General features: G+C 39.2%; 3 protein-coding genes across 7 annotated transcripts in view; 1 reads left to right on the top strand and 2 right to left on the bottom strand.

Moving 5' to 3' along the window:
- Positions 1-2573, bottom strand: part of LOC144220564 (heterogeneous nuclear ribonucleoprotein A1-like) — an 11091-nt gene extending 8518 nt beyond the window's left edge. The window contains exon 1 of the mRNA XM_077750875.1: positions 2090-2573. Within this exon, the coding sequence (XP_077607001.1) occupies positions 2090-2510 (421 nt within the window). The 5' untranslated portion in view covers positions 2511-2573. The remainder of the gene's footprint in view (positions 1-2089) is intronic.
- Positions 2574-6678: 4105 nt separating this feature from the next.
- CXCL9 (C-X-C motif chemokine ligand 9) lies at positions 6679-11770 on the bottom strand. Its single transcript, XM_077750466.1, has 4 exons — positions 11668-11770; positions 9515-9641; positions 8005-8089; positions 6679-7000 (listed from the first exon to the last, which is right to left on the bottom strand). Exons 1-4 carry the CDS (start codon positions 11729-11731, stop codon positions 6896-6898), a joined length of 381 nt encoding a protein of 126 aa, XP_077606592.1. The 5' UTR covers positions 11732-11770; the 3' UTR covers positions 6679-6895.
- A 3085-nt stretch (positions 11771-14855) lies between these two features.
- ART3 (ADP-ribosyltransferase 3 (inactive)) overlaps positions 14856-15167 on the top strand; it is a 148057-nt gene continuing 147745 nt past the window's right edge. For 2 of the 5 annotated variants that reach the window (XM_077750439.1, XM_077750446.1), the window contains exon 1: positions 14858-14998. The gene's annotated coding sequence lies outside the window, so the exon portion shown is untranslated. Of the gene's footprint in view, positions 14999-15167 lie in introns of all 5 variants that reach the window. The other 3 variants (XM_077750460.1, XM_077750452.1, XM_077750431.1) reach the window with 3 other exon arrangements.

Genomic DNA, 15167 nt, shown 5'->3' on the forward strand with positions numbered 1-15167 from the left:
CTTTCTTTCTTTTTTTTTTTTAAAGACAAATTCTTTATGAAAACAGTCAACTTGAAACAGTATTATAAAAAAAAATATTTAAAAGATGAAATTTCTTTATTCATAGAGCAAACTTCTAAAGAAACCAAATAGTTATGCATCATTTGATACCCTTCCCTCTAATCTTTTATCAGTTTGGTCCAGTCCATAAGGTTATTAGTGCACTTTGATGGCTCCTTTGTGATTTACTAACTTCCTTAAAATGTAGGATCAAATACCCCCATCCCCCTGGAACTTTAAAATACTGTAACTTGGTATCAAAATGCCTCAAGGATGTCTTGGCCAGGTGACTACCTAGGAGCTAGCTAACTCCTTATCAGCAAGGAAGGTTTTTTTTTCCCCTATCACTTAATTTCATCTTCTCTCTATACAGGCCAAAAAAGAAAGTGATAGTATTCTAAGGCATCTGTAATTGCAGTCACTCTCTGTATCTTCCTTTCTGTTACTTTTCTTTTTTTTCTGAAGGGATGAATTACCCTCAAATATTTTTCCCAGTTAACTCACCTAGAGGTCACTGGCATTTAAATTCAAAAGCACAGTTTACAGACTAAATATTTTACCGATTTCCTTACCAGTTGCTCTAATATAAAAAGCTTGTTCAGATACAGACTGCTTTCTGGTATAGCAAAATAATTTAAATTTTAATTAGAGAACAATTCTTATTGTTAAAGTTTCTGACAGAGTACAGTGGGAGGATTTCAGTGTGTCCAGGAGCATTCTGGGATGGAGTACTGGGTGGGATGGAAAAGCAAGATTTGAATCATGAATAGGTGGGATTCAGATAGGGTTGGAGGCGGGGGAGGAGGGGTAAAGGGAGCAGATGAATAAAAGATCATCAGTAAAATTGAAGGCAGAAGTGAGGCATGGTAAGTTTAAATTGTGGTAAGAGTAGTTGAGATTGATTTGAGAAAGGCCTAGAAGAAGATTTAGGGTGAAGCATATGCCATTTAACTAAAAAATATATATATTAAGTGCTTTCTAAGTGCCAGGCACTGCTCTAAGCCCTGTGGATGCAGTGGTGAAGAGGATAAAATTTTCTGCAGTCAAGAATCTTAATGTTTGTGGTGGAGTGGGGGGGGATAGGATATAACTACATATATATATGTATGTGTGTGTATATATACATATATTTTACAGATAGTTTATTGTCAAGTTGGTTTCCATATAACACCCAGTGCTCATCCCCACAAGTGCCCTCCTCCATGTCCATCTCTCCCCTCCCCCCCCACACCATCAGTCCTCAGTTTGTTCTCATCATTTAAGAGTCTCTCATGGTTTGCCTCCCTCCCTCTCCCCCACCATTTTCCCCCTTCTTCTCCCCCCTGATCCTCCGTTAAGTTCCTCCTGATCCTCCTATATGTGCAAACATATGGTATTTGTCCTTCTCTGCCTGACTTATTTTGCTCAGCACAACACCCTCAAGGTCCATCCATGTTGCTACACATGGCCAGATTTCATTCTTTCCCATTGCCATGTAGTATTCCATTGTATAGATAAACCACATCTTCTTGATCCATTCGTCCGTTGATGGACACTTAGGCTCTTTCCATGTTTTGGCTATTGTTGAGAGTGCTGCTATGAACATTGGGGTACATGTGCTCCTATGCATCAGCATTTCTGTATCCCTTGGGTAAATTCCTAGCAGTGTTATTGCTGGGTCATAGGGGAGTTCTATTGTTAATATATATTTTTAAATCACAATTTCAGATTGTGATGAAGCTTGATTGACTTATCAGATTGTGATAAAAGAGAAACAGACTATATAGATCTTGTAAATTATGGGCCCTTCTAGATAAAATTATAATGGGCATCCTCTGTGTGTTTTATTTTGTTAATGTTTGCATTGTTAATATTATCTTCTGTATCAATTTTTTAATGTTTATTTATTTTTGAGAAAGAGAGTGAGCAGGGAAGGGAAACGGAGGGTCTGGAACGGGCTCTAGGGAGCCCAATATGGGGCTCGAACTCAAACTGTGAGATCAGGATGTGACCCGAAGTCAAACGCTTAACCGAGCCACCCAGGTGCCCCCCCCCCCCCCAAAAGAANTGCCTCGGTCAGTCATGATTTCGATCACTTCAATTTTCCCGTACTGTTCAAAATAATCTCCTAGATGATGTTCTTCAGTGTCTTCTTTAATGCCACAAACAAAAATCTTTTTCAAAGTTAGGTGGGCACCAGGTCTTTGAGAATCTTCTCTCGAGACAGCCCTCTTTGGTTCTACAACTCTTCCATCCACCTTGTGTGGCCTTGCATTCATGGCCGCATCCACCTCCTCCACAGTGGCATAGGTGACAAACCCAAAGCCTCTGGAGCGCTTGGTGTTTGGATCTCTCATTACCACACAGTCCGTAAGTGTTCCCCATTGCTCAAAATGGCTCCTCAGACTCTCATCGGTTGTTTCAAAGCTCAAACCTCCGATGAAAAGCTTCCGCAGCTGTTCAGGCTCTTTGGGAGACTCTGACTTAGACATGACGGCGGTGGGAGGGGAGACTTTATCGATGCTTACTCGGTGGCGTCCACGGGCAGAAAGGAGTAATCTCTTAATAGGAGTCTTTTAAAGCCACTTGACCATTTTTTGAAGGCTGACTAGTTAGCACCCTATCTTACAATCCTCATAATCCTTGTTCTAGTTTAGAGTAAGTCAGAGAAGACTGTGCCCACATAAATGGCAACCAATTGTTGCAACGCACTGAAAGCCACTGACTGAATGAGGACACATGTCAATGCCTCCCAGTTGTGTATGTCTCACTTTTTCCACAGGAAATCTCCATGTGACGCACGACCACCTGACAAATGCATTAGGTAAAGCTGCAGTATCAACTACTGGGTTCAGATTTATAGTAAATCTTCAGCTCTTTCTTATTTTTTTAGACAGAAATACATCATGAACATTGTCATTTCATCCACCCCAGAGAGCACTATAGTAGAGAGAGTATGGGGACAGGATGGCTATTTCATTAAGGAGCAAAGTGGTGGTATTCTAGGAGTTATGCTTTGAAAGGATCATTCTAGCTATCAGAATGCTAAGGAAGCAAGAGAAAAGATTAAAAGAGACAGGAGGGAAAAATAGGAGGCTAATGTAGTCTAGGAAATGGACAATGATGGTCTGGAATATGAATATAAAAAATGTAGATACAGAGAACTTGTCAGATGAGCTTTTGGTCTCATCTTTCTAACACGGGAACATCTCTCCATGTATGAGATGTGCAACTGTTTCAAGGAAGGTGCAGCAGAGCTCAGTAGTCAGGGAAGGTTGGGACTGACATTGAGTACTTCCTATGCACCACATCTATGCTGGACTGATTCCTCACAACAATCCTGAATGAGGAAACTGGCATATAGGGAGGTTAAACAGTATAATTGAACCGAGGTCACATAGCTAAGAAGTGGCGGTTTTCTGATCTTAACCCAGATGTATCGGAATCCGAATCTTAGCTCTTTTCACAGCATCCTATAGTCTTAGGTTCAGGCTCTTGTGGGTAGTCATGTCCACCATCAGCAGCTGCTACCTGCCCAAACATCACACCTTTCTGGCTTCTCAAGTGTACCTCGAATGTACAAGGCTGATATTCTTTGTGCATTCTCAACCTTCTTAGTCCACACTACATAATACCTCTAGCCTAAGTTTCCTGGACCCTTAAAGAACTTATCTTATGTTGTGGTTTATCTATACGATGGAATACTACATGGCAATGAGAAAGAAGGAAATCTGGCCATGTGTAGCAATGTGGATGGAACTTGAGGGTGTTATGCTGAGCGAAATGTCAGGCAGAGAAGGACAGCTACCATATGTTTGCACGTATAGGAGGATTAGGAGGAACTTAACGGAGGACCATGGGGGAGAAGAAGGGGGGAAATAGTGGGGGAGAGGGAGGGAGACAAACCATGAGAGACTCTTGAATGCCGAGAACAAACTGAGGGCTGATGGGCATGGAGGAGGACACTTGTTGGGATGAGCACTGGGTGTTATATGAAAACCAACTTGACAATAAACTATTTAAGAAAAAAAAAAAGAATGTTATGTTTAGAGCTCTACCATAACTACTTGAGGCTTTGTTATATTTAAATATATATACTTTCATAAGGAAAACAATATACATATACTTTCAGGATATGGAAAAGGGTTAGGGCAGTTTTGATTTCCTGGTTTATACCTCATTGGAATAGCATTAACTTTCAGGATTAGGAAATAAATTACATTCCATATAACTCTTCAAAGTCAATGTCGTTGTAAGAGATTGTTGTCATATTTTCTGTAGAAGTTTTTCTTCTGTTCTCAAAGAGCTCTATAAAGGGATTCCATGTCTTTATCTCAATTATATCCTATCTAACATGGAAACAAATGAATAAGGACACATAGGAATTACTGTTAAACATGCTAAAATTGAGATGCATGTTCAAGATTTTTAAAAAGTCAGTTATTTTTTTAAAATGAAGGTCTAAGTTTATTTATTTTGAGAGAGAGAGTGAGCAAAAGCAGGGGGAGGGGCAGAGAGAGAGAGGAAGAGAGAGAATCCCAAGCAGGCTTCGTGCTGTCATGCTGTCCCATGAACTGTGAGATCATAACCTGAGCCGATACCAAGAGTCAGACGCTTAACCAACTGAGTCACCCTGGTGCCCCAATCAGTATTTGTTTTCTGCTCAATGGTCTATTTATTGATACCCTTGCTTTTTAACAAAGAAAATATTTCAAAGTACAAGGTATATATGCCAAAACAGCTTTGAACTTAATAATTATTTGCGTAGAGAGTATACATGTATATATATGATGAATGATTATCATGTGTATATGTCACAGATACTTAAGTCAAAACATGTTGTCTCTGGTTATTTGTTACACACTATCCCCTTTACCTGTAGGAACTGGGTCAAAGACTCTCAAACTATGGAATGTTTATAGAGTTTTCAGGGGTTTTATGGAAGGAGCTAAAGAGTTTCACAATTAGATATGATGCTGTTTGAGCGGGATCACCACTGGGCAATACTAAAAATCACCTGCAGTGTAAGAAGTGACAATATCTGGCAAAGTAGGAGTAAGTTTAAATTCTGGCCAAAGATGTCCTCTCCTATACAATTCACTGAACGTCCTCTTCAAGAGGGTTTCCAACCCCTTTTGAGGCTAACTGGGCACCAGCCATGCCACCACTAACAGGATTTGCTGCTCTCTCCATCTCTTGGTATCTTAATACCCTTCCCCCTTCTTCATGAGAGCTGGTTCATGATAATTGATAATCACAATACTTTACAAACTCTGCAATAGGTTAAACTGACAATGAAATTTGTATTTATCTAAAATGAGTTTTCAAAAGGAACTTGGTGGCTTTCTTGTCAGACACAGAAAACTGAGGATTGTCCCAGGAATTTTTGTACTAGGTTGGTAAAGTTTGGACAGGAAAGCCCCTTCCTATTGTAAGATTCTGTGATACTCAGTATCCTGCATTATTTTATGAAAACAGTTCAGAATATCCGGTGTTTTAAACATTTTGTTTGTTGGAGAGGCCAAGTTAACATCCTGTCATAAAACAAGAATGTTGCATCAGCTCCTATTCCCGTAGTGACAATGGCTTGAAGATAGTGAGTAGAAGAGGTTACCAGGAGTTAGACATGATGGAGTAGCCAATACAGCCAGCCCATGCCCTGAGGAGGTGGTCTGGCTGTCCTCCTACCTGTAACATCTGTAATTAAAATATTATTCAAAACCTAGTTCATAGTATACTAGGTATGGTGACAGATTCAAGGAAATGAACTGTGGTCCCTGCCTTCAAGGAGCTGACAATCTGGTTTGAGAAATAAGAATGCAAAAAATAATCAGGAAACAATTAAGTGCTCACCTGTGTGGTACTGAACACAAGTGAACTTGGAGTTTTAAGATAGCTCACCTGTGTGGTACTGAACACAAGTGAACTTGGAGTTTTAAGATAGCTCACCTGTGTGGTACTGAACACAAGTGAACTTGGAGTTTTAAGATAGTTCAAGTGTCCAGAAGATTTTAGTTAGGAGGCAGGATTAAACTAAACCAAAGACTGGGTCAAATGAGGATGAGTGGGGAGAAGGCGGCATTCCTGTGGAGTGCTGGGGTAAGAATGAAAAAGACTAGACCCAGGTGAATGACAGATGACCTTGTAGCAGAGATAGGCACTCACTTGTGGTAGAACAGTGAGGAACAGGCTTGACTGAAGCAAAGGTGAACAATAATAAGGTCAGCCTGGGCAGACACGATGGAGTCTAATGTCCTCAAAAGCTATATAGAAGGTTCTGAAAGCCAAGTGCTAGTGTTCTTCAGTGGTGGTCCCGAGACAACCAGCATGGGTCGGTCAGATACACTGTGAGGCCTGTGGGCAGATTCAAACACAGATGCCGATGGCCATAGCAGCTTGGTGAGGTCCAGCTCGATTCCAAACTGCTAGGCTTACTAGCATGCAGATGGGCTGGGGCTTGCTGACATGTGACTTAGAATATTCTCTGGAGGCTGGAATTTGTGGCCTGGGAAGTGCAGGGCTGCTCTTCCCACAGCTGTTATGTGTGGGATGTGATTGTGTGCACATTTGTCCAGATGTGGGTGTTAAGGCTGTGGTCTTAAGCATAATGACATTCAGCTGGTTGGAGGTGGAAGAATAAAGCCAAACTATACACTCTAACAATTCTTAATATTTGGATTTTAAAAGCAACTTTCTAGCTTTAATTACAATTTCATAATAATGCTTGAAAATTTCCAGTCAAATAAAAAGCTTATGTATTAAGATGCCATCCCTTTTGGAATTATTTTGTTATAATTAAGAATACCCTTTTGGGTAAAAGGGTACCTTTTGGCTATAAGAACCTTTTGGGTATAAAGTTCTCAGGTAAAGTGGTTGCTCATGTGGTCTTCTTTTGACGAGGATGTTGAGATTTTTTAGCTTCAAAAATTCTCTTGCTTTTTTGAGTTTTTTTCCCTTTCTTTTGCTTTTTCTTTTGGCTGACCTGTGAGGAGAAGGAAAACAAGGGTAATGTTTCTTTATCTTACCATTTTTCCTTCTTTATAATATATTTGGACTTTCCAGACTGTGGTTTTGTTTTGTTTTTTTAAGTTTTCAAAACTGTTGCTTCAAGTTTCTTCACTCTCAGAGGGGATCCTTTTGATTCTCTTTCCTTCACTGACTTGGAGGAGGCCACAGCCTTGTAGCTGAACTTCTTTTGTCTATTCTCCTGGCCTATTACTCCCCTTATTCCAACTCTGCTTACAACCCACCTGTCCAAATTACAACCTTCTGAGGCTGGTGCTATTATCATCCACTTTTTTATAGAGGAGGAGATGGAAGCTTGGAAAGGCTGGCTTGCCCAAAGTTGCATAGTTAGTTTGTAGGAGAACCACTAGACTACGAGACTCCTGAAGCCAAGCTCCCAGCTGCATGTTCTATGGGCCTCTTCAAATTTAACTCCTGAGCACTTCACACAAGATTCTTCCCACTTTGTCCTGATCTACTTTTCTACCTCAATCTCTTCACTCCCTTCTGTGCTTCTTTTTCATGCTGTCCTTACTCTCTTGGTGAACTACTTATCCTTCAAGAACCCAACCATATGAAAAGTCTTCCTTAACACTTTCTCCCTGCCCCTCCTTCTAGCAAAATGAATTACCCCTTCTTCTATAATCTTCAAGACTCTTGTACATATCTTTATATTTCTCACATTGTGCTATAATTAATTGTTAGCACATTTGCTATAGCAGGGAGGGCTTATACTTTATTACCTTTCCATCCTCAGCATCTACCTTTCAATTCAATACATATGTACTTCTAGTTGGGGAGACAGACAAGTGATACTACATGCAGGAATACAATTATACCTCATAGTGATGACATCATTCTAGGAACAAAATAGGAGTGCAATAATATAAATGAAAAACATATACTCAAAGGAACTACATAAATTCTTTGTCTTCAAAAGTTAGTTTCTAAAAGAAAATTTTGTTCCTCCTAATCACCAACCTGTTTCTCCCAATCTTTAATCAATTCTTTCACATCTGCTGAATCTGGGTTTAGACATGTTTGATCCCCATTCTTCATTGTCACACTGCCAAGGAAAGAGCAACAAGATTTTACTTTCAATAATTTAAATTCCTCATCTTACTCTCAGAATGAAGTCCCCCCAGTAGAATGTACATGTGCTGCCAGAGTGAGCACAGGCCCCCAATTAGAATGTATTTGTTATCACAATAAGCATCTGAGACTTTCAGTTTTCCTCCTTGCCTTCTCATTATCTTAGTGAGTGAGGGGTAAATTTCTAAGATAGCACACAGCCCTAAATTTAAAAAAATCCAACAGATATATGCAATGAGAGAAACTTAAAGTTTATAAGTAACAATATTAGTGCTGCTGTGTTGGAAATGGCTTTTTATGTTTAAATGAACAAAATAGAAGAATTGTCAATATAGCTACTTTTTTTTTTTTGCAGAAACTGTGAAAATCAACACAAGTTTTGCTAAATTTTCTAACAAAACTCCCTGAAACATAAAATGTTTTTCTGAAACATGATTAACAAAGTGGTTGAACTTTTTAAATTACCGCAGAGTCTCCAGGAATAGTTTAAATACTTTTTCTTTAATTTCTGAGTATAATCTGAGAATAAGAATAGCCGTTTTATAGATCAGCCTTGATTTAGGTTTTAAAAGATTGAAACCAGCAATCCTAATCTTTAGAAATGTTATTACTAAGTTTTTACTTAAATTTCAATTAACATACAGTGTAATATTAGTTTCAGGTGTACAATACAGTGATTCAACACTCCTGTATAACACTCCATGAAAGGTTATTATTAATAGGAAAGAACTAAAGACACAATACTGCCACAGTAACAGTTGGATTTCAATAGCAAAATATTGGAAATAATCTACATTTAGGCATTGCTCATATAGATTATGGTACATTCATAGGATGAAATACAATTTGCCCATTAAGAATGACATTATCAGAAAAGAATGGTATTACAGAACATTTACCGGCATGAGGAAATATTCATGATACAGTGTTAAGGAAAGAGCAGACTATAAAACAGTATGTAGTATATAATTTTATTTTTGTGTATGTATATGTATATATTTGTATTTATGTACATATATATGTATATGTACATATATGTATATATCTGTGTATTTGTACATGCACACAAATGCAAATAAGGGAAATTTGGAAGACAAGGCCAAGGGGTGACCAGTATTTGTCACTGGTGATAGAATCATAAATGGTTTTCATTTTCTTCTTTTGGGTTATTTGCGTTAAATATTTTCTACATGCTTGATGATATCTTATCCTTGGTTCTAATGTCTACCGGAAGTTCCTTATTGTTTAGAACTAAAAAAAGAAGTAGTTCAGATTTATGGAGGGGCAACCATCTGAATTTTAAGTGTCCATATTGGCAAGTGTCCTGAGAGTAATATTCACACTAAATTTAATGTTCCTGCCAATATGGTACACGTGTTTTGGATGAGTTTTTACTTACATGATTTCAGTTTTCTCACAAGAAGGGCTTGGGGCAAATTGTTTAAGGTCCTTTACGAATTTTAAGTGGATTGTCCCTTGGCTGGTGTTGATGCAGAAACAACGTCTATTCCTCATTATTATGGTTCCTAAGGGAAAGAAATAAGGTAGAGCATATGATTTAAGGCAATGTCTCTATTTATTTATTTGTTTATTTAGAGCATGTGTGAGAATGAGGGANCAAGAGTCTCTCATGGTTTGCCGAGAGAGAGAGAATCTTAAGCAGGCTGTACGCTCAGAGCAGAGTTGGATGCAGGGCTCCATCCCATGATCCTGGGATCATGACCTGAGCTGAAACCAAGAGTCAGATGCTCAACAGACTGAGCTATCCAGGTGCCCCAAAGCAAAGTCTCAATTTAGGTGACCCATCAAAATGATACATTTGACTCAGTCATATTTTATTACTGTCACATTAGTGTCTGTTTGTGGGGGAATGTGATTTAAAAAAAAAAAAGATTACTGTCAATTGACCTATGAACTGGATCTGGGCCCTAGGAGACTCCTCTTCCCCCCCTTGTCTTTGGAATGTGGGTTCCCCTTGTCTTTTTGGCTCCCAGAGGCTGCTCTAATCCAAGGACATAGCCTTGAGATGGTGATGTGATCTTAGAAATACCTGCACTGTATACATGACCAAATTAGAGCTCTTTCTAAGTTTTTAGGGGTTGTTGGGTAGATGTGGGGATCCATTTGTCTTGCTGCCCACTCAAGACAAGCCTTGTATGTAAGTTCTCTTTGATATTATTAAAACTGCAACCTGCTGACTTGGAGTGGCCTGCCTCTTTTTTGATCTCTCCCTGCCCTCTGATTGAGGGAGCCAGTTTTAGATTACACCAGAAAGGCTCCCAAGAGAGCTGTGAACCCACACTGTTAATCATTAACCACAAACTTCTGAAGAAGGTATTATCTTCATTTTATAGATAAAGAAGCTAAGGTTCAAATAAGTTATGTAAAGAACATAGTCATTTAGCTTTTGGGGGCAGGTGCAGGATTTCAGCTCAGGTTTTTTTTTGAGTCCAAATGCATTACTTTTAACTACCATATCTTACAAACTTAGGAAATGAGATTTTTACAATACTTAATAAATGTCTATCACAGGTTAGACACACATCTGATTCATGTGTGCTATTTGGACCACAATTTCTTAAGCAGCTCCCAAAGCCATTTATTATCTGACAATAGGGCAATGGAATTGGTTTTGGACAAAAAGCTATACTTATAATAACCGATTATAATCACCATCTTCCTTCTCCCCACTGGCTTGCTTTTTGATAGTGCTTTAAAACTTTAAAAACTCTTTGAAATACACTATTTTCATTCCTTAATTTATTCAACATATATTTACTCAGTCCTTTCTATATGCCACACATTGAGTGATAGATAGTAAAAGCATGACTATAAATCTCCATTTTACAACTGAGAAAAGTCAAGTCTAGAAAAGTTCATTAATTTGCCCAATGGTAGGTAGTAAACAGATTTGAGATGTTTCTGATTATCAGACCCTTAATTGGTTAACCACAGACATACTTATCAAGAAACAATATTAAAGCTATAAAAATGATTTAGGGGACAATCCCTTTGATCTCATTATCACCATTCAACAAGCATTTATTGAACAGTTACTACATGCCAGGAACTCACACATCCAGACTGAGGAGATTTTTGTTTGACTTAGCATGTCTTAGAAATCAAGTTTATAGGGGCACCTGGGTAGCTCAGTCAGTTAAGCATCTGTCTTTGGCTCAGGTCATGATCTCACAGCTTGTGAGTTCAATGCCCACTTTGAGTGAGCCCCATTTCTGGTGAGCCCTGCTTTTATCTCCCTCTCTCTGCCTATTGTGGGATTCTCTCTGTCCCTCTCTCTCTGTCTCGCTCTCTGCCTCTTGCTCACCTGCACCCTCTCCTTTCTCTCTCTCTCTCAAAAAAAAAAAAAAGAAAGAAAGAAATGAACTTTGGACTATCAACTACATCACTCAGAAGCTTTCATGAATGACTTATATCACTTTCTGATGCATGCATCAACTTTATTTATCTGTATGCATGTAATCAAATCAAGAGACTTTGATAGCAATTCATATCTATGACTTTACTAACCTAATACAACTCACAACCCCTTACCTTGGCTGCCAAGCAGAGTCAGGAAGATGATACTCAACAAAAGAGGAACACCACTTTTCTTCATAGTGGTATAATGGAATTCTTTTGAATACCTTCTGTACTGGATTTCAAGCCTGAGAATTTCTAGAGAGAACATGCTCCTGGGAATCATATTTATTTGGAAAATCCAATTCCCTCCTAACTCTGATTGGCTGGTATTTTTAGCTGATGTAGCTAAATTGACCACAAACTTAATTGTTCTGGGGGAAACCCTACTCTCATATCCAAGGGAATTTCTGCGTGTTTTACTTCCATTTCACATAAATGAGTAGTTTATCGTAAGGATATGAAACTAGCATCACCAGCAGCTTTTAGGAAACTCATAATTACACACCTGGGTGAAGAACAGATTACATACTGAATATACTAGTATGCAACAATGGTTGGAGATGTGCTTTCAAGATAGAAAATACTGAAGTCCATATAAATGATACACTTTTCAAGTTTTCTTACTATTTATAAAATATCCTTCTGTATGACTACATTTATTTTTTCTGTTTTGTCTACCCAAAAATCTTAAACAGTCAGCATCTTAATATCCTTAGGGACCAGGTCATTTTCTACTGTGGCAAGCTCATTTTTTTTTTATATCAGTCCTGCTATACTTTATTATTTTTTAAAATGGTTAGACTAGTATAGTCTAGGGATCATATACATATGATCATAGGGATCATAGTATACTATAGGGATCCCTATAGTATAGGGATCAGTTGAAAAAAAATAAACGGATGGGGCACCTGGGTGGCTCAGTCAGTTAAGCATCCGACTTTGGCTCAGGTCATCATCTCACAGTTCATGGGTTTGAGCCCCCCATTGGGCTCTGTTGCTGACAGCTCAAAGCCTGAAGCCTGCTTTGGACTCTGTGTCTCCCTCTCTGCCCCTTCCCCCGTTCATGCTCTGTCTCTCAAAATAAATAAACATTAAAAAAAAAAAGATAAATGGAACTACATCAAACTTAGAAACTCACAATCAAAGAAAACAATAGAGTAAAAAAGGAACCAATGGAATAAATTCAAATCACATATCTGATAAGGAGTTAAGATTCAAATATGTAAGGAACTCCTACAATGCAACAACAACAAAACTGAAATAACTGGTTTAAAAAGCGGGGCAAAGACTTGACATTTCTCTAAAGAAAATATACAAATGGCCCATAAAAATGGCCCAAGCACATAAAAAGATGCTCAACATCACTAATCATTAAGGAAACGCGAATCAAAACCACAGTGAAATATCACCTCATAGTCATTGGGATGCCTCTATAAAAAAACAGAAAATAACAAGTGTTGGAAAGGATGTAGAGAAGTTGGAACTCTTGTACACTGTTGCAGGAAATGTAAAATGGTGTAGCCATTATGGGAAAAAAAATGGAGGTTCCTTAAAAAATTAAAAATGGAATTACCATTTGATCCAGTAATCCCACTTGTGGGGATATGTCCAAAGGAATCCATAACAGGATCTCAAAAAGATATTTGCGCACCTATGTTCATCTTAGCATTATTCACAATATCCAAGAGGCACAGCAACTCAAATGTCTGTTGACAGGTGAATGGATAAAGAAAATATAGTGTATATACATACAATAGAATATTATGTTGTCCTATAAAAGGAAATCTTGTCACATGTTACAACATGGATGAACCCTGATATTTTGCTAAGTGAAATAAGCCAGTCGCAAAAGGTAACCATCCTTCTGGTAACCATCAGTTTGTTCTCCATAGTTAGTCTGTTTCTTGATTTGCCGCTCTCTTTTTTTCCCTTTGCTCATTTGTTTTGTTGTTTAAATTCCACATATGAGTGAAATCATAGGATACTTTCTCTGATTTATTTCACTTGGTGTAGTACTCTCTGGCTCCATCCATGTTGTTGCCAAGTAGCAAGATTTCATTATTTTTTAGGGCCAAATAATATTTCATTGTCTATATATACCTCATTTTTTCATCCATTCTTCAATCGATAAACATTTGGCCTCAGAACATTTCTTAACTTTTTTTTGTTATTGTCTCTCCTGAGATAAAATTAAATTAAAATTAACTCAATGTTAATTAAACTTCTTAAAGAGAAAAATTAGATATTAAAAAATAAGATTTTGTTGGATAGGATTAAACTTGGGTGGGCCACTAATATGTGTAATATCTAAAAATGTTTTAGTTCCCCCAGGACCAATTTTTGTTCCCTTGAGGGCAATCTCCTTCCCCATCCCCTCCCCATTGCAAATGTATGCTGTAGAATAATGGGGAACATAAACTAAGATTTTCTGTAACATGATGTGCATTTTTTGCCTGATTTTTAGATGACTATTAACATAGAACTCTTTTCAAACAAAACTTGTGGTGACCTTTGTTACAGCTTATTCACTTGGTAATGCTTAATTTTGGTAATGACTGTGACCATGCATAGCACAGAACTGGGTTTAAGTCCCAGCTTTGCTACTTAATGACTGCAAAATACTTAATTTCTGCAAGCCTGTTTCCTCTGCTGGTAAAACTATTACTGACCTCACAGGCTGTTAAAGTTAGTGACAATTCATTGTCAACTGCAAAGTACCACCAAGGTAGAGATCATTCTTTCTGGCAAAGAAAAAGGAGACAAAAATTTCTTAGAATACTAAGGCCCAGTACGGTCTGCCCTTGCACATTTTTTCGGACTCTTTCTGCAAGACTCTGCTCCCACACCCTTTCTTCCCTCGGTTCTTCAAAGGGACCATGCCTCTTCCCATCGCACCGTTTTTGCTCATGCGGCTTCCCTGCCTGGAATGCTGCACCTGCGTTGCCTTCCTAGCTTAGTAGTAATCTTACCTTAGATATCCAGGATGGCATTTCCTCTGGGAAGATTTCCCTGATTGCCCCCCTCTCCGCCCATCTCCCCGGCCACTTGTTCATGATTCCTACAGATAATCTCACACCACGGTGTGCTGATATCGAAGACAACGTTACCTTTACCAGAAATCCTATAGTCCAATCTCCTTCCGCCACAAGAACGAGGAAGGCTTTCGAGGATCCCTGTCCCAGCACAGTGCCTGGCGCACAGGACTGAGAGAATGCGGTAGTGAACGAAGGCTCCTGGACTGTTTCGACACTGCGCGTGCGTGCGTGGCCCTGTCCTGTTTCGCGCGGGAGTTCAGTGAGCGGAGGGAGGAGGCCAGACCACCTGACCTCTCTAGGGGCTTAGGTGCGAGCATTGCGCATGCCCAGCCAGCCTGCTTCCAGAACTTTCAGCGGAGGGGCTACAAACCGAGCTCGCGCCCGCGCTTCCCGTGTTGATTCGGCCGGAGGAGCGCGTCGAGAGAAAGGTAGTGGTTGTGCTCGTCGGGTTCTCTCTTCTCGGCCCCTTGTCTGGCCCACAGCCTCCTCATCTCCAGATGCCATGTTTCCTTGGGGAACGCCAGGAACGGGGCCTGTTTTGCAGTTTCCGCGGGAGGCTTGGGTTGACGCCAGAGGAGCCAATGGCCTCCCAAGGGC

This window comes from Crocuta crocuta, unplaced genomic scaffold (genome assembly GCF_008692635.1).
Source record: "Crocuta crocuta isolate KB4526 unplaced genomic scaffold, BGI_CrCroc_1.0 scaffold1, whole genome shotgun sequence".
Classification (NCBI taxonomy): domain Eukaryota; kingdom Metazoa; phylum Chordata; class Mammalia; order Carnivora; family Hyaenidae; genus Crocuta; species Crocuta crocuta.